This window comes from Nycticebus coucang, chromosome 1 (genome assembly GCF_027406575.1).
Source record: "Nycticebus coucang isolate mNycCou1 chromosome 1, mNycCou1.pri, whole genome shotgun sequence".
In the NCBI taxonomy this organism is placed as follows: Eukaryota; Metazoa; Chordata; class Mammalia; order Primates; family Lorisidae; genus Nycticebus; species Nycticebus coucang.
Window position 1 is genome coordinate 128,196,765 of NC_069780.1, and position 23,610 is coordinate 128,220,374.

Sequence of the window (23,610 nt, forward strand, 5' to 3'; positions counted from 1 at the left end):
TGCTTCTGTGCTATTTTGGGCGCAGAGAACTTCATGTTGTATGCACTCATATACAGACTAAACACTTGGTGCAAATCCTACTGGTGAGTGAAATGCAACACTGTCGTGTGTCTTCTTACCCTACTGGGTGCCTAATTATCTTCAAACCAATCAATAACTTCATTAGCTTCTTCATGCAAATGCAGCTTTAATTTATCAAAAGCTCCTGGAATTTCATCAGATGTAACGAGTGCCAATGCAGATAAAATGATGCATTTTAAAACTGAAGTTTTTGTCATTGCCATATCATGTGGCCAATCCACTTCTCTGAATTTTTTGCCAAATGCACCAGGCTGAATGGAAAAAATTAACTTTATTGGTAACAACTTGAAAATCACTTTTAGTAGCCTTGACTGCTACTAATTCTAAATCTGTCATTATATTTTGGGGATTCAGGTAGAGGTTAGGAATTTTTGACTTCAACAATTTTGATCTCTCAGGATTTCAACATTAGGGATTGTGTCTTTTAAAATTATGATCAGCACCAGTGTGACCTGCTTTGACCAAAAGAAGGGAGTGGACATAAAACCTAGGTCAGTGCTAGGCCTAGCCCTTAAAACACCTGGCCCCTTCTGCTTTCATCCCTTTGAAATCTAGCCACATGTAAGGAATCTAGCCAGACTACTGAAGACTGAGAGACCACATGGGGAGAGAGAAGCCACACGGAGAACTAAGACTTCTCACCTGTGATGACATGAAGGCCTCTGACACGTGAGTGAGGTCATTTTAGAATTTCCAGGCCCAGCTGAATGGAGCTACATGGAGGTCCTTAGTCTACAGGATAAAAACAGAAAAACCACCCTACTGACCCACAAAATCATGGGAAAAAAAAAAAAAACAACCCACCACCCACAAACCACTGCTATTTTAAGACACCAAGTTTTAGGTAGTCTATTACACAGAAATAGATAAACAGAAACAGATACCTGGAAGTAGAGTGTGCCATAACAACCCCCTGAAACATACAGTATTGGCTTTGGGACCCGTCAGAGGCTAAAAAATGCAGGGAGAGAACTGTTAACAGAAGTTGGAAGAGCAGTGTGGAAATTCATTTGAAGCTTGAGAAAAGACAAACTGTTTCACACAGTGATAAAACTTTTGGCAACATTGTCACCTGAAACAACTGGTAAAGAAAGGATAGCCTGGAAATCAGTGTATTTGGCTAATGAGGTTTCCAGGGAGAAGAGTGAAAGCGCCTACTGGCTTTCATGAAGAATAAGAAGAGAGAGCCAAGCTTAATAACTGTTCAGATTTTAAGCAGCATATAAAGAAAATACTCCCAACTCAAGTTTCCTGAATTAGAAAATAAAATTGTTTCTCACTTCTGTCCTCTCCAACTGGCAAAAGATTCTCAGATTAAGGGAAAGCCTCAGGCCCAAAGTTAAATCTAGGATGCTACCTACCTTAGTCCACTGTGTGCTGCTATGACAGAATATCACAGGCTGCGTAATTTATAATAAAAATTCACTGGCTCGGAGGCTGGGAAGTTCTCTATCAAGGTGCCCGCATGTGGTGAAGGCCTTCTTGCTATATCCTCAAATGGTAGAAGGCAATGGAGCCAAGGAAGACAGCCTATTTCCCCAAATCCTTTTATTTTAGCATTAAACCTACCCATGAAGGTGGGACCCTCATGGTGTAATCACCTTCCAATAGCATTACATTGGCAAATAAATTCCAACATGAGTTTTGGAGGGGATAAACACTCAAATCATAGCACTGCCAATCAAATGTGGCCTTAGCATCAATATCAAAACAAGGGTACAACCACAAGATGCTTTATTAAAACCTCAGAAAGACAGTCCCTCATGTAGCGACTTAGCTAGATAAAAGGACTTTAAAACCTTAAGGGTGTTGTCCATAGCACCCTAACTTGTAGACCAAAGTAGAGAGAGGACTACCTCAGAGAGATTTGGGGGTGTGGCCTTCAATAAAGGAAAGGTTCATAATTTGATATGTAACAGCCCCTTACATTTTTAAGAGTAATGTATCCACATAGACTGAAAAGGACAGACCGAAATACTTCAAAATAAAGAGTTTTGTATGTTCCCAAATTTCCATAGGCAGGAAGAAGTCTAAGAAAGCTACTCAGCTGCAAATATAAGCTATTTTCCAATCAGCACACAGAGAGATGCTCAACAACATTTGCCTTTAGGGAATATCTCTGTAAATCACAATGACATACTAATTCACAACCACTGAGATAGCTTTGATGAAAAAAATGTACAATAGCAAGTGTTGGCAAAGATGTGGAGAAACTGGAACCATTATTCATACTGCTAGTGGGAATGCAAAAAGGTATAGCTGCCTTGGAGAAGTTTGGCAGTTCCTTAAAATGTTAAACATAGAGTTACCACATGACTCAGCAACTCTACTCCTAGACATACACGCAAGAGAACTGAAAATGTATGTCCACACCAAAACTTGCACACAAATAGCAGCAGTATTCTTAGTGGCAAAAAAAGGAAATAACTTAAACGTCTATCAATTGATGAATGAATAAACAAAATGTGGTATATCCATACAACCAAATGATTCAGCCATACAAAGGAATGAAGAAATGACATGTGCTAGAACATAATGAACTCTGAAAACACACTAAGTGTGAAAGAAGCCAGTTACCAAAGGCCCCACATGAAGGAAAAGTATAAGAAGCTAACCTGGATTTGAAGAAGTGGCAATTCATCTGATACTAAAGGATGTGTAAGAGGTTAGCAAGGCAAAAAGTATAGGAAAAAGAACATTCCAAGAGAGAATAGGTAAATGGCCTGAGGAGGAAAAGAACTCAGCTATTTGAGGAACCCTAAGGCCAGCATAGATGGAATATGAAAACACTGTGACAGGTGAACTTGGAGAAATAGGCCAGTTTGTGCAGGGCCTTCAGGTTACTGAGTTGGTTTGAAGGCCCCGGTAAATAGTAACCTGTTCTCCAAATGGATTCTGAGAAATAAAATAGCCAGGTTAGCAGATAGGGATTGAAGTATTACTTTGTATTACCTATAAGGCTAGGTCAGAGGATGCAGCCTAGCTGAGAGCTAAACAAGCCTGTTAACTTCTAACTGCTACTCACCCTCTAGTCCAATTTTTAGAATAGCCCCTTCAAAGCAAAGTTCTATCACATACAAATACCCAGATGACTGCTTTCCATTGCCCAAGTGGAAGAGGAGAGAAGAACTTATTCCTTTGCCCAGCGCATTTAAGATTAGCACTAACCAGTCAAGAACTACACACAGAAAAAATTTCTTCATCTATGTGAGAAGAATAAAGAGTAAAGCAAGAGGCCAAAGCATTTGGGGAAAAATCTCTCCTGTTGGAAACTGCAGTAGTGGAACCAAATGTGTTTCCATCTAACGTTTATTTATATATATATATATATATATATATATATATATATATGTGTGTGTGTTTATTTTTTTTTTTTTTTGTGAGAGAGTCTCACTATGCTGCCTTTGGACACTGCTGTGGCATCACAACTCACAGCAACCTCAAACTAATGGGCTTAAGCAATTCTCTTGCCTCAGTCTCTCAGGTAGCCGGGACTACAGGTGCCAGCCACAATGCCCGGCTATTTTTTGTTGCAGTTGTCATTGTTGCTTAGCTGGCCCAGGCCGGACTCGAACCCCCACCTTTGGTGTATGTGGCTGGTGCCATAACCACAGTGCTACAGGCACCAAGCCCATCTAATGGTTGTATTAAAATTTTTTTTTTATTTTGAGACAAGAGTCTCATTATGTCGCCCTTGGTAGAGTAACGTGGTGTCACAGCTCACAGCAACCCTAAACTCTTGGGCTTACGCAATTCTCTTGCCTCAGCCTCCAAAGTAGCTGGGACTACAGGTGCCCACCACTATGCCCAGCAATTTTTTTTGTTGTTGTTGTCATTGTTGTTTGGCAGGCCCAGGCTGGGTTTGAACCTGCCAGCCCTGGTGAATGAGGCCAGCACCCTAACTGCTAAGCTATGGGCGCTGAGCTTATATTAAAAGTTTTAAATGAAACACACTTGAGGTTAAAAAAAAATAAAAGCCCTGATTTATGTTTAAATATACCACTGTGGATGCTGGGTGAAAAATGAACTGGACTTATGACTCTTCTCTTCACTGGTGCTGGAACCTGTTCCCCATGAATTCATGGCATAATTGGTATTAAATATAAAAGGCTATTGTTTTTAAGAAAGTTATTGGGCCAGGTACAGTGGCTCACGCTTGTAATCCTATCACTCTGGGAGGCCAAGGTGGGGGACTGCTTGGGCTCACAGGTTCAAGACCAGCCAGAGCCAGAGGCGAGACCACATCTCTAAAAACAACCAGGCGTTGTGGTGGGTACCTGTAATCCCAGCTACTCAGGAAGCAGAGACAAGAGGACTGCTTGAGCCCAAGAGTCTACCAAGGGCAACAAAGTGTGACTCTATCTCAAAAAAACATTCTTCAATAGTTACAAATATAATTACTTTACTTAGGACTGACTGGGCCTAGTTAGATCATGTGCCCACCATGAGACTAATATGAATCATCAGGAACACTCCAAGTGCTGTTAGCTTATTTACTTCCAAATATTAAGGGGGTACAAACGTTTTGGTTACATGGATTGTTTTAAAATGCTTAAGTCACAGCTATAATTGTGCCCATCACCCAAATAGTGCTCATCGTGTTCATTAGGTCTCCCCTTCCCTCACTTGATTCCCACTGAGTTGTACTTCCCTCTATATACATGTGTGCTCATCAGTTAGTGCCAGTTTAATAGTGAGTAAATGTGATATTTGTTTCTCCTTTCTTTCCTTTTTTTTTTTTTTGAGACAGAGTCTCACTCTGTTGCCCAAGTTAGAGTGCTGTGGCGTCAGCCTAACTCACAACAACCTCAAACTCTTGGGTTCAAGTGATCCTCCTGCCTCAGCCTCCCAAGTAGCTGGGAGCACTATGGGTGGTTCTGCCACTATGCCTGGCTAATTTTTCTATTTAGTAGAGACAGGGTCTCACTCTTTCTCAGGCTGGCCTTAAACTCCTGAACTCAAGCAATCTTACGACCTTAGCCTAACAGAGTGCTTGTTTTTCCATTCTTTAGATACCTAAGATAATGGTCTTCAATTCCACCCAAGTTGCTGCAAAAGGCATAGTTCATCCTTTTTATGGCTCAGTAGTGCTCCATGGTATACATATAGCACATCTTATTAATCCACTCATGAATTGATGGACACTTGGGTTGTTTTCACACATTTACAACAGTGCATGGTATTACAATAAACATTCAAGCACAAGTGTCTTTTTGATAAAAAGACTTCCTCTGGGTAGATACCTAGTAGTGGGATTGCTGGATCAAATGATAGGTCTACTTTTAGGTTTTTGAGGAATCTCCATACTGTTTTCCACAGAGGCTGTACTAACATGCAATCCCACCAACATTATGTAAGTGTTCTTTTCTGCATCCATACCAGTTTCTATTCTTTTTTTTTTTTTGAGACAGTCTCCCTATGTCGCCCTTGGTAGCGTGCTGTGGCATCATAGCTCACAGGAACCTCAAACTCTTGGGCTTAAGCAATTCTCTTGTCTCAGCCTCCCAAGGAGCTGCGACTACAGGCACCAGCCACAACACCCAGCTATTTCTTTGTTGTAGTTGTAGTTGTTTAGCAGGCCCAGGCCAGGCTCGAACCCACCAGCCCCAGTGTATGTGGCTGGAGCCTGTTTTTGGACTTTTTAATAAAACCCATTCTAACTGGGGTAAGGTGATATTTTATTGTGGTTTTAATCTACATTTCCCTGATGATTAGTGATATGATATTGAGTATTTTTTCATATGATTATTGGCCATGTGTTTATCTTCTTTTGAAAGGGTTCTACTCATGCTCATGTCTCTTGTCTACTTTTTAATGGGGTTGTTTGTTTCTTCTTGCTGATTTTCTTGAGTTCTTCATAGATATTGGCCCTTTATTTGGATGTATAATTTGCAAATATTTTCTTCCATTCTGTAGATTGTCGGTTTTAATTATTTTCTTAGCTGTGCAGAAGTTTTTTAGTTTAATCAAATCCCATTTATATTATTTTTGTGGTTGCTATAATTGCCATTGGGGGCTTAGTCATACATTTTTTGTCTAAGCCAATATATAGAAGTGTTTTCAAAACTATGGAATGCTTCATGAATTTGTGTCATCCTTGTGCAGGGGCCATGCTAATCTTCCCTGTATCATTCCAATTTTAGTATACGTGCTGCTGAAGCAAGCACTGATTAACTTTTTCTAATCTACCCCTGGAGGTAGAAATGGAGTAAACTTTTCCATATGTTTGTAAGGAGGACAAATGTATACTTTAATAAAAGTGAAGTCCTTTTAGGAAAGAAGAAAAGGGGAATGGTGACCTGGTAAATAGCCAACAGGTGTTTGCTATGTCTCTCTTCCCCTTACCTAAACTAGATCATCTTGAGCGTCTTTTATTACAATTATGGTGAAGTATTAGAAGCGCAGAATAACAAAACACTCAGAACAAAGTGTTTTTTACTCCCTTTATTCTCTATCAAATGCAATTCTAAGCAATGTCCAGGTACTATCCAACGGCTTCCAGCCCTTGACCAAAGGTAGGATTCTTCTCCCATGTGAATAGGACCAAGCCCTGATGCTTGAGTGGCTCACTTGGCAATGGGGAGGGAAGATACAGAGAAGTCTGTCTTTCAGCCTATAAAACAAGGACAGGGCAGGGCCAGGCACGGTGGCTCTGGGAGGCCAAGGTAGGTGGATCACATGAGCTCATGGGTTCGAGACCTGAGGTACAGTGAGACTCTGTCACTAAAAATAGCTAGGTATTGTGGTGGGCACCTGTAGTCCCACCTGCTTGGGAAGCTGAGGCAAGAGAATCTCTTGAGCCCAAGAGTTAGAGGCTGTTGTGAGCTATGACACCAGAGTACTCTAGTGAGGGTGACAAAATGAGACTCTGTCTCAAAAAAAAAATATATATATATATCCATATATATATATATATGTATATATATATGTGTGTGTGTATATATATATATATATATATATATATATATATATATATATATATATATATGGCAAGCCAGACACAGTGGCCAATGTCTGTAATTCTAGCTCTCTGGAAGGCCAAGGTAGGAGGATCACATGAGGAGTTTGAGACCAGCTAAGCAAGAGCAAGACCTCCATCTCTACTAAAAACTGATAAATTAGTAATTCCAGCTACTTGGGTGGCTAAGGTAAGAGGATACCTTGAGCTCTGAAGTTACAGGTTGAAGTGAACTGTCATGATGCCATGGCATTCTAGCTGGGGTGACAGAGCAAGGATGTCTCCAAAAAACAAACAAACAAAACACAACAACAGGGAGTTGTAAAAAACAGGTGATCTGATCTTTTATTGCTTTCTGAGGATGAGGCTCAGGAAGAAGGGTTGTGGGTCCATGGTATCATTCAACTCAATGATCTACTGCCCCATTTAAGATGCAATGGATCAAGCTTCTAATTTTATTTTTTTTTAAAGTAAGCATGATTTCCCAGTAAAGTGATATTTAGAAAAAGATACAAGGGTACTCCATCTTCTCCTCCATCAGTAGTTATGAAGAGGCATGAGAGCTTGGAATCCCTTGTTTAAAAGTAATAGCCACAGTCTGTTAATTCCATTTATTTCCCATAAATAGAAAAAAAATCAGTAAAGTGCAAGTTGAGGAGAATTAGACCTCATGTAAAGTATGTTCCTAAGGTCTCCTACAAGAAAAAGACTGGGGAACTATAGCAGTAAGGGTAAGAAACCCTGGGATCTTCTAGGATAATGATAAAAAAGATGGAAAGATGAGGAATAATGCAAAATGTACTCTGGAACAGAATTACAATGATTGGATGATAGATCCAATATAAGAAATAAAGGGAGAGTGGATGACTCAGATTTCTGATTTAAGCATCTAAGTAGATTGTGGTGCTATTTCCTGAGACAAGAAAAATCATAGGAAGTGTAGGTAGGTAAATATAATCAAGAATTTCAGGCTTGGCACCTGTGGCTCAAGCGGCTAAGGTGCCAGCCATCTACACCTGAACTGGTGGGTATGAATCCAGCCCAGGCGTGCCAAACAACAATGATGGCTGCAACCAAAAAATAGCTGGGTGTTGTGGCGGGTGCCTCTAGTCCCAGCTAGTTGGGAGGTGGAGGCAGGAGAATCACTTGAGCCCAGGAGTTGAAGGTTGCTGTGAGCTGTGATGCCACGGCACTCTACCCAGGGCTATAGCTTGAGGCTCTGTCTCGAAAAAAAAAAACAAAAACAAAAAAAGAATTTCATTCTGGATCGGCACCTGTGGCCCAGTGAGTAGGGCACTAGCCCCATACACCAAGAGAGGTGGGTTCGAAACAGCCCCAGCCAAACCGCAACAAAAAAATAGCCAGGCATTGTGGCGGGAGCCTGTAGTCCCAGCTACTCAGGAGGCTGAGGCAAGAGAATCGCCTAAGCCCAAGAGTTGGGGGTTGTTGTGAGCTGTGACACCACAGTGCTCTACTGAGGGTGACAAAGTGAGACTCTGTCTCAAAAAAAGAAAGAGAAAAAGAAAAAGAAAAGAAAAGAATTTCATTCTGAATAACTTACAGTTGGGATGTATGTAAGGTCTCTAAAGCACAAGTATCAATGAGCAGTTGGATACACTAATCCTAATGAGAGAGGGGGGGTCTGCCTGGGGGACACGTGTATAGGAGCTGCCTAGGCCATTTCCTGATTCTCCCTTAGGTGGAAGGCTTGTAAAGGTCAGGAAATGCTCCTGCTTGGGAGACCGATTAGTCACGGCAGTCTCAAATAACAGAGAAAGCCAGAGGAGGAGGTGTGTATATCGATGTAGTCATATACATGACATACGGATGTGCATCACCCCGACCACAGGAGCTCCAGAGTGCTGCAGCCAGACTTTGTTTTGCTTCACCAGCTCCTGCTCACCAGAGCAAAAGCAACTTTTCACCACTCCTAGCCTATAATATCAAAAGGGCTTTGTAAACTACATTATTACAAATTGTATAATTTTTGAGTTTTATTTCCAAATATTCAGTTGTTAGATAACTGATTTTCTATTTTGACTTTGTATCCTGAGGTTTTTCACATTCACCTATTTATTATGATCATTTATCTATAGATTCTTAATTTGTTTTCTATATACATAAACATACTGTCTGTCAATACAGCTTTATTTCTTCCTTCCCTATATTTTCTATTAAAAAATTGAGATATAAGTCACATACTATAAAATTCACCCTTTTAAAATAAACTAGTTAGTAATTTTTAGTATATTCAGAAGGTTGTACAATGATCACCACTATCTAATCCAGAAAAGTTTTATTATCCAAAAAAGAAACCCTATACCCATCAGCATTTGCTCCTTCTAGCTCCTGACAACCACTGATCAACTTTTTCCTGAAGTATCACTTTTGCTAAAATTCATTTATTAAATAATCACTGTATGGTTTTTGTATGCTGGGCACTGTTTTAGGGATTAGAGAATCAGTATTAAACATAACAAAGTTCTACCTTTGGAGGAGCAAAGAAAGCGATTTAAAACGGTTTTACAGTAAAAGAAGCCCAGATATATTATGGAATAGGGTGCAAAACATGCATAAATTTTTACAATAAAATCTAGGACTTTAAGGAAGTCTCCTTGCTAGATACTGTAAGCTATGCCGCAGCCCTCTGGTGATACGCTTTCATTCTCCTTTCCCACTGCAACTAACATGTATTTCACAGGAAAAAGCTGAGAAACACTGCTAAGCACTGCTGAAGTATTCATAATGAAGGGATATATTCTGATTACAGGTTGAATCATCAAACTAAAGACTTGATTTCTAGCTTAGTCATAAATGCCCAGAGCAACTATAAACTAGAATTCGATGGCTTTATCCACCCACTCAACAAATATTTATTAAGCCTCTCATTAGTATAATATGAAAGACACAAAAATATGTAAGATATATGATCCTGATCGTAAAAGTTTTATTCAAATCACTAGAATGCATAAGAAAGTGTAATAATGTATGATGGTTCTAGTAAGTCAAGAGGAGGCAAATCACTTCTAGAAAATAAGAAAATTCTTGCATTATGCACTTTGTTCCCATTTTGTAAACAAAATGAAATACTCCATAAAAACATTTATTTTGGGGGGGAGGGAGAGGAGGTGAGTATAGGAGAGAGGATCAGCGTGCTCTCACCTAATGGGTACAATGTAAGGGTATATGGCACACCTCCTTGATGCAGGACACAACTACAACAGGGACCTGACCTGACAAATGCAAACATTATAACTTAATCATTTGTACCCTCGTGTTAATCTGAAATTTAAAATAGTTTCTGTCAGCTTAGAACTTACATTTGGATCACCTTAGTCTCTTGTACCTGTAAATACGCCTAGATATCAAAAAGGAGTTGTATTAATCTATTATCCAAAGTAAATAACAAGTAACTGTGCTGACTTACTTTTCAGTGCTTCATTCATTTGTGTTTTGTGGTTAGCTGCATGATACCAGACAATCTCAGCGCCATCTTCTGTTGTAATCTGGTTATTTCTTAGAAAATATTCCAGTATATTTTCACTCCAAGATCCTAAAATAACAGTACAGTTATCTACATGAAAAGGATATTGTTTTCTACAGAGTAAAATATTTTAAAATAAATTATACTTTGTATTTTTAAGGTATACAATATGATGTTATGGGATACACATAGGAAAAATGATACTATAGTGAGGCAAATTAACATATTCATCATCTCACATGCCATTCTGTTTTTGTGGAAAGAGCAGCTAAAATCTACTAATTTAGTGTGAATCCCACATACAAGTACAATTTTGTTCCTACAGTCCTCATGTTGCACATTAGATCTCTAGACCTGCTCATCTACATACCTGCTTTGTATTTCTGACCTATATAACCCCATTTTCAATACCTCTACCTACCCCATATCCTCACCCCTGCTAACCACTATTTTGATCTCTATCTCTGCATGTTTGAATTTTTTTCAGATTCCAAGTATATGTGAGATCATGCCACAATATTTTTCTGTGTTGGGTATATTTCACTTAGAATAATGTCTTTCATGCTTATTCATGTGGCAAATGCGAGATTGCTCTCTTTATAGGGCTGAATACTACATATCTATATCTACAGATACAGATGTCTATATATATAGACAGATATATATTTATACATAGACACCACAATTTCTTCTCTTTTCTTTTCTTTTTTTTTTTTGAGACAGAGTCTCACTCTGTCATCTTGGGTAGAGTGCTATGGTGTCACAACTCACAGCAACCTCAAACTCTTAGGCTTGAGCAATTACCTTGCCTCAGCCTCCTGAGTAGCTGGGCTACAGGAGCTGCCACCCTGCCTGGCTAATTTTTCTATTTTTAGTAGTGACAGGGTCTTGCTCTTGCTCAGGGTGGTCTCAAGCTCCTAAGCTCAAATGATCCACCTGCCTCAGCCTCCAAGACTGCAGGGAGTAAAGACATAAGTCACCTCACCCAGCCAGTACCACAATTTCTTTATCCACTTGTCCATCCACACACATTTAGGTTGAGGCCGGGTGCTGTGGCTCACACCTATAATCCCAGCACTTGGGAGGCTGAGGTGGGTGGATTGCCTGAGCTCAGGAGTACAAGACCAGCCTGAACCAGAGCAAGACCTCATCTCTAAAAAATATTTGGGTGTTGTGGCAGGCACCTGTAGTCCCAGCTACTTGGGAGGCTGAGGCAAAAGTATGGCCTGAACCCAAAAGTTAGAGGTTGCAGTGAGCTATGATGCCATGAGACTCTACCCAGGGCAACAAAGTGAGACTGTGTTGGAAAAAAAAAGCCACACACTTAGGTTGTTTTCATACTTTGGTTATTGTGAATAATAATACAGTGAACATGGGAGGACAGATATCTTCACAAAGTGGTGATTTCATTTTCTTTGGGTATATGTCCAGGAAAGAGATTGCTGAGTTATGGGGTAAATAAAAAAATTAACAAAAAGGGAAGAAATATGTTAACAAAGAATAACAAAGTAATTAGGCTGGAAAAAATACAAGATTTTAAAAATAGAGAACAAGTATTATCATGTGGAAGTATATATATAAAAAAACATGTTATATGTTATGTAATGTAATAATTAGTAGACATACAGGACAGTCTGAACATCGGAAGCGTAAGAAAGTATGTGGGGAAAAAAATAAAACTGGTAAGAAGCAGATGTTTAAAAGCAGGAATTTTCAGATGATGTTTTCTATAATCCTGGTCTCACAAATGTAAGTAAAATTTAGGTAAAGCCAAAGCTTTATCTAAAATTCTAAGTTTTTGGATGGGCACAGCTCACTCCTGTAATCTCAGTACTGTGGGATGCCAAGGCCGGAGGATCACTTGAATTCAGGAGTTCAAGAACAGCCTGAGTGGGCGGCGCCTGTGGCTCAGTGGGTAAGGCGCTGGCTCAATATACCGAGGATGGCGGGTTCAAACCCGGCCCCGGCCAAACTGCAACAAAAAAATAGCTGGGCGTTGTGGCGGGCGCCTGTAGTCCCAGCTACTTGGGAGACTGAGGCAAGAGAATCGCTTAAGCCCAGGAGTTGGAGGTTGCTGTGAGCTGTGTGAGGCCACACGGCACTCTACCGAGGGCCGTAAAGTGAGACTCTGTCTCTACAAAAAAAAAAAAGAACAGCCTGAGCAAGAGTGAGACCCTGTCTCTATTAAAAGAAGGAAAATTGGGCGGCGCCTGTGGCTCAGTGAGTAGGGCGCCGGCCCCATATGCCGAGGGTGGCGGGTTCAAACCCAGCCTCGGCCAAATTGCAACAAAAAAATAGCCGGGCGTTGTGGCAGGCGCCTGTAGTCCCAGCTGCTCGGGAGGCTGAGGCAAGAGAATCGCGTAAGCCCAAGAGTTAGAGGTTGCTGTGAGCTGTGTGATGCCACGGCACTCTACCTGAGGATGGTATGTGAGACTCTGTCTCTACAAAAAAAGAAGGAAAATTAGGCTTGGATCCTGTAGCACAGTGGTTATGGTGCCAGCCACATACACCCAGGCTGGCGCGTTCCAACCCGGTCTAGACCAGCTAAACAACAATGATAACTATAGCTACTCTGGAGGCTGAGGCAAGAGAATTGCTTAAGCGCAAGAGTTTAAGGTTGCTGTGATCTGTGACGCCACGACACTCTACTGAGGGTGACACAGTGAGACCTTGCCTAAAAAAAAAAAAAAGAAAGAAAGAAAGAAGGAAAATTAGCCAGGTGTTGTGGGGGTCACCTGTAGTCCCAGCTACTTGGGAGGCTGAGGCAGGAGGATCATTTGAACGTAGAGGTTTGAGGTTGCAGTGAGCTAGGCTGACACCACAGCACTCTTGCCTGGGAAACAGAGTAAGACTCTATCCAAACAAAAAAAAGTTCAGGGTAGAAAATCATTCACCTCATAGAAGAATTAGCTTCCCAATAACTCAGGCGAATATACTTTACTTTTAAAAAACAGCATGTGTCACAGTGTGGAACATTTTTCACTTGAGCACACATTCTTTTCCAAGACTTTGTAAACCCTGTATCAATTCAGAAGAGAACCTGTATTCATACAGCTTGATAATGAGAATGGTGAAAGTCTGGAGTATGAGCTTTGTCCCAGATTTGGAGTTTTAGAAAAACTACACGTTAAAAGGATTTATACTGAGATGTAAAGAGCCCAAGACTTAAAAAGAGAAAACCCTGCTCTGGATAAATGTTCTATGGAAATATAGCGCAGGCGTTTTAAAAAATGTCCACATCCTTTGATTCAGTAATCCTAGTTAGACTTTTGTCCGAGTTAAAAAAAAATCAGAATTAAGGAAGAACAATACAAAGATGCTCTTTACCGAATGAGTTCTAACAATAACACACACAAAAAAATCCCATACCTGATTAATGTCCAATTAGTACATTAACAGTATAATTAAATGATTAAACAATTCAGTTACCCAAAATGTTTATAAAAAACTATAATATTGGGATATTACGAGAAGATACAGGATTTAAAAATTTCATGTTCAGAATGATCTTAACTCCATTTTTAAAAGTTAAGATTGTTACAAAATACCAAAAAGTTACTGGTAGTGTCTCTAATACTACTAGCATTATTAGTAGTAGTGGCATTACAGGGATTTCTTTTCCTACTTTAATATACTTTATGAATGTTCTATAATGGGTGTTTATCGTGAACTAGGAAACAATTTTATATTTAATAAAAAATGTCACTGAGGCTATCTCATGCGACTACTTAAGTTTATATGAACGATATTGGAAGTTCTAGAGCGGAATCGTTCACCCGCAGTTTAAAACACCTGCTATTCCAAGGGTCAAACACCCGAGACACACCTGCACCTTTCAGCGGCTGCGCACTGAGCAGCTGAAATAACGCTCGGCCACGCCCCTTCATCCGCAAGCTTAACCTTCGCCGGATTTCCGACTGACCATATACTCCCCATTAAAAGTCTGCTGAAATTAAGAATGGAGAAGTGTCACATTCTTCTCTTTTCAACAAAGACCTTAAAAGGCAGTGACACTGCCATCCTTAGCTTCCCCAAACGCTTCTTCCTTAACGCCCACCCCAAAGCAAGGTTCTCGCCCAGTCCTCAGGGGGCGCTGCGAGCGTGCGGACCGGGTTCCATCCCGCGGTCGCAGGGGCTGAAGGCACCGCGGAGAAGCCGCGCTTACCCGGGCCCCCAGCGGGTGCTGTCATGGTGACGGACGTCCGACGTCCGCGCAGGCGCCGAGCGGCTGGCGTCCCCGCTGACCTTCCGCGGGTGGCTGGAAACCCGACTCCACAAAGCGGCCGCGGCCGGCCGAGAACTCGGCCCGCGAGGCCTCCCGGGCGGAGCCTGCGGGACGCAGTCGTAAAGGGCAAGGTGCGCGCACGCGCAGAGGGGGGCGCTCGAGTTTCGCTCGCGAGATGTTGGGAACTTCCCTTCCGAGAGGCTTCTCAGAGCTGTGGTACCCCAGGTCTACTCCAGTAACGCTGCTATAGGGAATCAGAGGCCGAGGATGAAGTGCCAAGATTGAAAGCGGTTACTGATATGAACTTCCTAAGTTGGACATGTTTTCTTTTTAATTTTAGTGGCATCCTTAGAGATACGGAGTATTACTCCATTAAAAAAGAGCGTTTCTGCTCAAGGATACTGTGCTGATAGCGCGTAAGTTTTCTTCTCCATCTGTGTTACTCTAACAGTGTTCGCTCAGAACACACTCCCAGCACCTGGGTTCTCCCACTCACTGCCTTTTTGGCGTTCCTTAACTCTTTCCTGTTCTGAATCCAACCTGGTGCAGGAAAAAAAGAGTTCAGTGGAATCAGACTGATCTGAATTAGCAACATGGCTCTGCCATTTTAAGTTCTGTAAGTAATACAACTTAATTTGCCAGTTGTAAAATTAGGATAAGAGTACAGAGGGCCAGGCGCGGTGGCTCACGCCGGTAATTGCAGCACTCTGGAAGGTTGAGGTGGGTGGATTACTTGAGCTCATGAGTTTTGGAGACCAGCCTGAGCAAAAGCAAGACCCCGTCTCTACTAAAATAGAAGAAAAACTGAGGCAGGAGGATCGCTTGAGCATAAGAGTTGGAGATTGCTGAGAGCTGTGACCCCATGGGACTCTACCAGGGCTACAGCTTGAGACTCTGTCTAAAAAAAGAGTACATTTAGACCCTGTATAAAAAAAGAATATTTTTGAGTCTTCCCAGACCAGTGTTTTTCAACCTTTTTTTCTTTTTGCAATTTTTTTTTTTTTTGGCCGGGGCTGGGTTTGAACCCGCCACCTCCCGTATTATGGGGCCAACGCCCTACTCCTTTGAGCCACAGGCGCCGCCCTCAACCTTCTTTTAACAGCGCAGTTGAACGTAGGTAAACTCACATGGCACGCTTAAATTACATTGTTAAAAAAAAAAAGATTTAAAAATCACTGTGCTTTGAACTTCTTTTGAAAGAATCTATTGATCTTTAATTTTTTCATGGCACACCAGTTGAAAACTATTTTAGACTAAGGATGTAATTTTTTTTTTTTTTTTTGAGACAGTCTCACTATGTCACCCTCGACAGAGTGCTGTGGCGTCACAGCTCACAACAACCTCAAACTCTTGGGCTTAAGCGATTCTCTTGCCTCAGCCTCCCACGTGGCTGGGACTACAGATGCTGGCCAAAACACCCGTGTTTTTTTTTTTTTTATTGTAGTTGTCATTGTCCTTTAGCACGCTGAGGCCAGGCATGAACCCTGTGTATGTGGCTGGCGCCATAACCAGCGAGCAACAGGTGCCTAGCCGGAGATGTAATTATTTTTATTGTTAAATCATAGCTGTGTACATTAGTGCAATCAAGGGGTACAATGTGCTGGTTTCATATACAATCTGAAATATTCTCGTCAAACTGTTCAACAAACCCTTTGTGGCATTTTCTTAGTTACTGTATGTAGACATTTGTATTCTGCATTTAGTAAGTTTTGCCTGTACCCAGTCTAAGATGCACCATAGGTGTGGCTCCACCCATACCATCCCCTCTACCCCAAACTCCCCTCTTCCTTCCCCTCCCTTGGCCCTTTCCCCATATTCTTGTGCTATAGTTGGGTTATAGCCTTCATATGAAAGCTATAAATTAGCTTCATAGTAGGGCTGAGTACATTTTCTTCCATTCTTGAGATACTTTGCTAAGAAGACTATGTACCAGCTCCATCCATGTAAACATGAAAGAGATAAAGTCTCCATCTTTCTTTAAGGCAGCATAATATTCCATGGTATACGTGTACCACAATTTGCTAGTCCATTCGTGGGTCCATGGGCACTAGGGCTTTTTCCATGACTTAGCAATTATGAATTGGGCTGTAATAAACATTCTGGTACAGATGTCTTTGTTATATTGTGATTTTTTGTCTTCTGGGTATATACCTAGTAAAGAAATTATAGGATGGAATGGCAGGTCTAGTTTTAGATCTCTACATATTTTCCAAACATCCTTCCAAAAGGAATGTATTTGTGTGCATTCCCACCAGCAGCGTAGAAGTGTGCCCTTTTCTCCGCATCCACGTTAACATCTCTGGTTTTGGGATTTTGTTATGTGGGCTACTCTTACTGGGGTTAGGTGATATCTCAAAGTAGTTTTGATTTGCATTTCTCTGATGATTAAGGATGATGAGCTTTTTTTCATGTGTCTGTAGATCGTGTGTCTTCTTTAGAGAAGTTTCTCTTCAAGTCCTTTGTCACCTGAGATGGGATCACTTGTTCTTTTCTTACTAATAACGTTTGAGTTCTCTGTGGATTCTGGTTATTTAAACCTTTGTCGGAGGTATAACCTGCAAATATTTTCTCCCATTCTGAGGGCTGTCTGCTTGCTTTACTTACTATGTTCTTGGCTGTGCGGAAGCTTTTTAGTTTGATCAGGTCCCAGTAATGTGTTTTTGATACTGCTTCAATTGCCTGGGGAGTCCTCCTCATAAAATATTCACCCAGGGCGATTCCTTCAAGAGTTTTCCCTGCACTTTCTTCAAGTATTTTTATAGTTTCATGTCTTAAGTTTAAATCTTTTATCCAGTGAGAATCTTAGTTAATGGTGAAAGGTGTGGGTCCAGTTTCAATCTTCTACAGGTTGCCAGCCAGTTTACCCAGCACCATTTGTTAAATAGGGAATCTTTTCCCCACTGAATGATTTTAATTGGCTTGTCAAAGATCAAATAACGATAAGTAGCTGGATTCATTTCTTGGTTCTCTATTCTGTACCAGACATCTACTTCTCTCCTTTTGTGCCAGTACTATGCTGTTTTGATCACTATGGATTTAAGTACAGTCTCAGGTCTGGTAGCGTGATTCCTCTTGCTTTGTTTTTATTTCTCAGTAATGTTTTGGCTACTCGAGGTTTTTTTTCTGATTCCATATAAAACGAAGTATTATTTTTTCAAGATCTTTAAAATATAACAATGGAGCTTTAATAGGAATTGCATTAAAATTATATATTGCTTTGGGTAGTATAGACATTTTAACAATGTTGATTCTTCCCAGCCATGAGCCTGGTATGTTTTTCCATTTGTTAACATCTTCAGCTATTTCTTTTCTTAAAGTTTCATAGTTCTCTTTATAGAGATCTTTCACGTCCTTTGTTAGGTATTCTCCCAAATATTTCATCTTCCTTGGTGCTACCATGAAAGGAATAGAGTCCTTGACTGTTTTTTCGGCTTGGCGAAGATTTATGGGTGTTGATTTTGTAGCCTGAGACATTGCTGTATTCCTCGATCACTTCTAAAAGTTTTGTAGTAGAATCCCTAGTGTTTTCCAGATATACGATCATATCATGTGTGAAGAGTGAAAGTTTGATCTCTTCTGACCCTATGTGGATATCCTTGATCGCCTTTTCTTCCCTAATTGCAATGGCTAAAACTTCCATTACAATGTTAAAGAGCAATGGAGACAATGGGCAACCTTGCCTGGTTCCTGATCGAAGTGGAAATGATTTCAATTTAACTCCATTCAATATGATATGGGCTGTGGGTTTGCTGTAGATGACCTGTATGAGTTTAAGAAATGTTTCTTGTAAAGGAAAAGCAGAGAGAGGGAAGGAGGAAGGGGGGTGGAGCCTTGGTGTGTGCCACACTTTCTGGGGGCAAGACATGATAGCAAGAGGGACTTTACCTAACAAATGCAATTAGTGTAACCTAGCTTATTGTACCCTCAATGAATCCCCCAACAATAAAAAATATATAATAAATAAAAAGAAATGTCCCTTGTATACCAATTTTTTTAAGTGTTCTGATCATGAAGGGATGCTGGATATTATCAAAAAGCTTTTTGTGCATCAATTGAGAGAATCATATGATCTTTATTTTTTAGTTTGTTTATGTGCTGAATTACATTTATAGATTTATGTATATTGAACCAGCCTTGAGACCCCAGGATAAATCCCACTTGGTCGTGGTGTATAATTTTTTTGAAGTGTTGTTGGATTCTGTTTGTTAGGATCTTATTGAGTATTTTTGCATCAATATTCATTAGTGATATTGATCTATAATTTTCTTGTTGGGTCTTTCCCTGGTTTAGGGATCAAGGTTATGTTTGCTTTGTAGAATGTGTTGGGTAGTATTCCTTCTTTTTCTATATTTTGGAAGAGGTTTAGTAATATAGGTACTAGTTCTTCTTTAAAGGTTTGGTAGAATTCTGACGTAAAGCCATCTGGTCCTGGGCTTTTCTTTTTAGGGAGAGTTTGTATAGCTGATGCTATTTCAGAACTTGATAAAGGCATGTTCAACATTTCCACTTCGTTCTGGCTAAGTCTTGGTAGGTGGTCTACTTCCAAGTATTGGTCAAGTTCCTTCAGATTTTCATATTTCTGAGAGTAAAGTTTCTTGTACTATTCGTTAAGGATTTTTTTAATTTTTTTTTTTTTTGTAGAGACAGAGTCTCACTTTATGGCCTTTGGTAGAGTGCCGTGGCCTCACACAGCTCAGAGCAAGCTCCAACTCCTGGGCTTAAGCGATTCTCTTGCCTCAGCCTCCCGAGTAGGTGGGACTACAGGTGCCCGCCACAATGCCCGGCTATTTTTTGGTTGCAGTTTGGCCAGGGCTGGGTTTGAACCCACCACCCTTGGTATATGGGGCCGGCGCCTTACCAACTGAGCCATAGGCGCTGCCCCGATTTTTTTAATTTCTGAGGGGTCTGTTGTTATTTCATTGTTACCATTTCTGATTGATGAAATTAGAGATTTTACTCTTTTTTTCTTGGTTAGGTTGGCCAAAGGTTTATCTATTTTATTGATATTTTCAAGAAACCAACTTTTGGATTTATTGATTTGTTGCATAATTCTTTTGTTTTCAATTTCATTTAATTCTGCTCTGATTTTGGTTATTTCTTTTCTTCTGCTGGGCTTGGGGTTGGATTGTTCTTCCTTCTCAGGTTGCTCAACATGTTCCGTTAAGTTATTAACTTCCTCTCTTTCCATTTTCTTGAGGAAGGTTTGCAGTGCTATAAATTTCCCTTTTAGGACTGCCTTTACAGTATCCCAGAGATTCTGATAATTTGTGTTTTCATTGTTGTTTTGTTCAAAAAATTTGGTAATTTCCTTCTTAATCTCATCTATAACCCATGTATCCTTCAGCATGAGGTTATTTAGCTTCCATGTTTTTGTATGGGTATGCAGATTCCTGTTGTTATTGAGTTCAACTTTGATTCCATGATGGTCTGAGAAGATGCAAGGAATAATTTCTATTTTTTTTAAATTTGCTGAGGCTAGATTTGTGGCCTAGAATGTGGTCGATTTTGGAGTATGTTCCGTGGGCTGATGAGAAGAATGTGTATTCAGTTTTGTGGTGATGAAATGTTCTGTAGATGTCTGTTAAATCCAGATATCGAATGGTTAAGTTTAATTCTAAAATTTCTTTGCTTAGCTTCTCTTTGGAGGATCTATCCAGCACTGCTAAACGGGTGTTAAAATCTCCAACTACTGTGGAACTGGAGGAAATCAAGTTGCTCATGTCAGAGTTTCTCTTACAAATTGAAGTGCATTCTGGTTGGGTACATAAATATTAATAATTGAAATCTCATCATATTGAGTATTACCTTTAACAAATATGAAGTGTCCATTCTTATCCTTCCTTATTTAGGTTGGTTTAAAGACTACTGTATCTGCGAATAGGACTGCAACACCTGCTTTTTTCTGCTTTCCATTTTCCTGGAGTATATATGTCCATCTCTTCACCTTGAGTCTATATTTGTCTTTTAAGGTAGATGAGATTGTGTATGCAGCAGATATCTGGCTCGAGTTTTTGTATCCAGTCAGCCAACCTGTGCCTCTTTAGAGGACAATTTAAATGATTCACATTAATTGAGAATATTGATAAGCCTTTCGAGATTCTGGTGGACATTTTTAATCCTTTTCCGACTGTGGAAGGTGGAATTTGTTTGAAAGTTTCTGGGTGGGTTTACTTTTGTGGTGGAAGATTACCCTGAACTTATGGAGGATAGGTCTGAGAATATCCTGGAGAGGTGGTTTAGTTATGGCAAATTTCTTCAACATGTGAATATCACTGAAGTATTTTATTTCTTCATCATAAATGAAATTCAGTTTAGCTGGGTACAGGATAGTGGCTTGAAAATTATTTTGTTTTAGGAGATTAAAAGTCGATGACCATCCTCTTCTAGCTTGAAAGGTTTCAGCAGAGAGACCTGCAGTTATTGTAATATTCTTGCCCTTGTAGGTGATGGTTTTCTTTCATCTGACTGCTTTCAGAATTTTCTCCTTCATATTAACTAGTGAAATTGATTATGATTTGTCTGGGGGATGTCTTATTTGGGTTGAGTCGTGCTGGAGTTCTGAAACTGTCAGCTATCTGAATTTCAGAATCTCTTGGCATGTCTGTAAAGTTCTTTCATAATCTCCTGAAGAAGAGACTGTGCTTTGTGAGGCCACTTCATCACTTTCAGGGATCCCTACAAGACAAATATTGGTTTTCTTAGAATTATTCCAGAACTCTCTGAGAGAGTGATCTGTTTTTGCCCTCCATTTCTCTTCCTTTTTAAAGAGTTTGGGAGCATTTGAAAGCTTTGTCTTCAATGTCAGAAATCCTTTCTTCGGCTTGCTCCATTCTGTTACTGAGGGATTCTACTCTGTTTCTGAGATCTTTGAGGGCTGCAACTTCTTGTCTGAATGTGTCAAAATCTTTGGTCATTTGGTCTTTGAATTCATTGAATTCTTCAGACATCTTTTGGGTTACTGCTTGGAATTCTAATTCAATCGTATGTGCTATCCAGATTCTTAATTCGATTTCTGACATCTCAGCTTTTTGTTTGTGCATGGGATCTTGTGCTCTGTCTGCCCCATTGTTCCTTGGGGGAGTTGATCTACTCTGATTATTCGTATTGCCAGAGTTTTTCCATTGATTTTGCCTCATGATTGTTTTTCACCATTGCCTCTGGGCGTCCTCAGAGTTGGGGAGGTGTGTCTCCAAGATTAGACCCCAGTGGGATCACTCTATTGTTGGTGCATCTTTGTAGGGAGTGACCCTGTGTAGCTCCTCTGGGGCTGCCCCAGCCAGGGAGTTCTTGTTGTGGGAGCAGCTCAGGAGTGTGGCACACCTGGATCTAGCAACAGGGCGGGGGGTGGTGCACACAGTTCTGGGAGTGCCTGGTATCTGATGACTTTGGCACAGAGAGCCGAAGGCTCCAGCAGTCTCTGGATAGGAGATGGGCTCCCCGCAGAAGCAGGGAAGGCTCCGGAGGGTGCGCGGCTACCAGAGTCCCTGGCCAGACAAGCTGGCCAGTGTGGAGGCAGGAAGGGTACAGGAGGGAGGACGCGGGGTTGCCCGGCTCCTGGAGTTCCTGGTCAGGGTGTGCAGAGGCCCGGCGGCCACAAGTCTCAGCGTCGCTCATATGGAAGTCTGGGCGGGTGCGGGTCACGGGTCATGGTTCCGTTCGTACAGAGGTCCTGGCAGGAGCGGGTCATGGGTTGCGGTCTCCGGGTGGGCGCAGGTCATGGTTCGCAGGTCACAGTGCCGTTCCTACGGAGGTCCCGGCGGCTGCAGGTCGCTGGATATAATTATTTTTTAATCCTCAATCAGGCCTCTATGTTCTTTGGATGTCTTCTAGCTCAGGTTTTTGTTTTTTCTTTCTTTGTGTTTTTTTTGAGACAGAATCTCACTATGTTGCCCTGAGTTAGAGTGCTGTGGCATTACAGCTCACAGCAACCTGAAACTCTTGGGCTTAAGCGAGTGTCCTGCGTCAGCCTCCCAAGTAGTTGTGACTATAGGGGCCCACCACAACGCCAGGCTATTATTTTGTTGCGGTTGTTTAGCTGGCCCAGGCTGGGTTTGAACCCGCTATCATTGGTGTATGTGGCTGGTGCTATAACCAGTGTGCTATTTTTATTTGAAAAATTTTAATTTCATTAATTTTTTTGTTTTCTTTTCTTTTTTTTTTTTAATTTTTTATTAAATCATAACTTTTTACATTGATGCATTTATGGGGTTCAGGGTACTGCTTCGATATACAATGTGAAATGCATACATTGAACTAGTAACACATCCATCACAATTATACTCATTTCTTAATAGTTTTGAAATGTACCAATGTATTTCAATGCAATGCATTGCATTTCAATGCACATCATATGCATTAGGTGAGGTCCCCCAAATATTCTCCCTCCTCCCATATTCCCCCTCTCCTTCCTTCTCTCTCCTCTTCCCTTCTACTTTTTGGACTATAGTTATGTTTTGCCATTCATATGAGTGTGTAGGTCGTTATATATTGATTTCATAGTAGTATTGAGTACATTGGATACTTTTTTCCCCCTGGAGATATTAGTAAGAAGAATATTTCCCAGCTCCATCCAGGTAAACATAAAAGATGTGACGTCTCCATCTTTTTTATGGCTGCATAGTATTCCATGGTGTACATATACCACAATTTGTTAATCCATTCATGGGTCGATGGGCACTTGCGCTGTTTCCATGTCTTAGCTATTATTAATTGGGCTGCAATAAACATTCTAGTGCAAATGTCTTTGTTGTAAAATAATTTTTGATCATCTGGGTGTATACCTAGTAGAGAAATTGCAGGATCAAACTGTAGGTCTACTTTTTGTTCCTTGAGTGTTCTCCAAACTTCTTTCCAAAAAGGTCG

The 23,610-nt window shown here is 40.7% G+C and overlaps 1 protein-coding gene and 1 non-coding gene across 2 annotated transcripts in view; both read right to left on the reverse strand.

The window, feature by feature from the left end:
- FAM151B (family with sequence similarity 151 member B) overlaps window positions 1-15,359 on the reverse strand; it is a 59,591-nt gene extending 44,232 nt beyond the window's left edge. The window contains exons 1-2 of the mRNA XM_053587592.1: window positions 14,689-15,359; window positions 10,467-10,592 (exon numbers count right to left, since the gene is read on the reverse strand). Of these exons, the coding sequence (XP_053443567.1) occupies window positions 10,467-10,592; window positions 14,689-14,713 (151 nt within the window). The 5' untranslated portion in view covers window positions 14,714-15,359. The remainder of the gene's footprint in view (window positions 1-10,466; window positions 10,593-14,688) is intronic.
- Window positions 6,144-6,248, reverse strand: LOC128592354 (U6 spliceosomal RNA). The gene has a single exon (XR_008381847.1). It is a non-coding gene; the product is annotated as a U6 spliceosomal RNA (small nuclear RNA).
- Window positions 15,360-23,610: the final 8,251 nt, after the last annotated feature.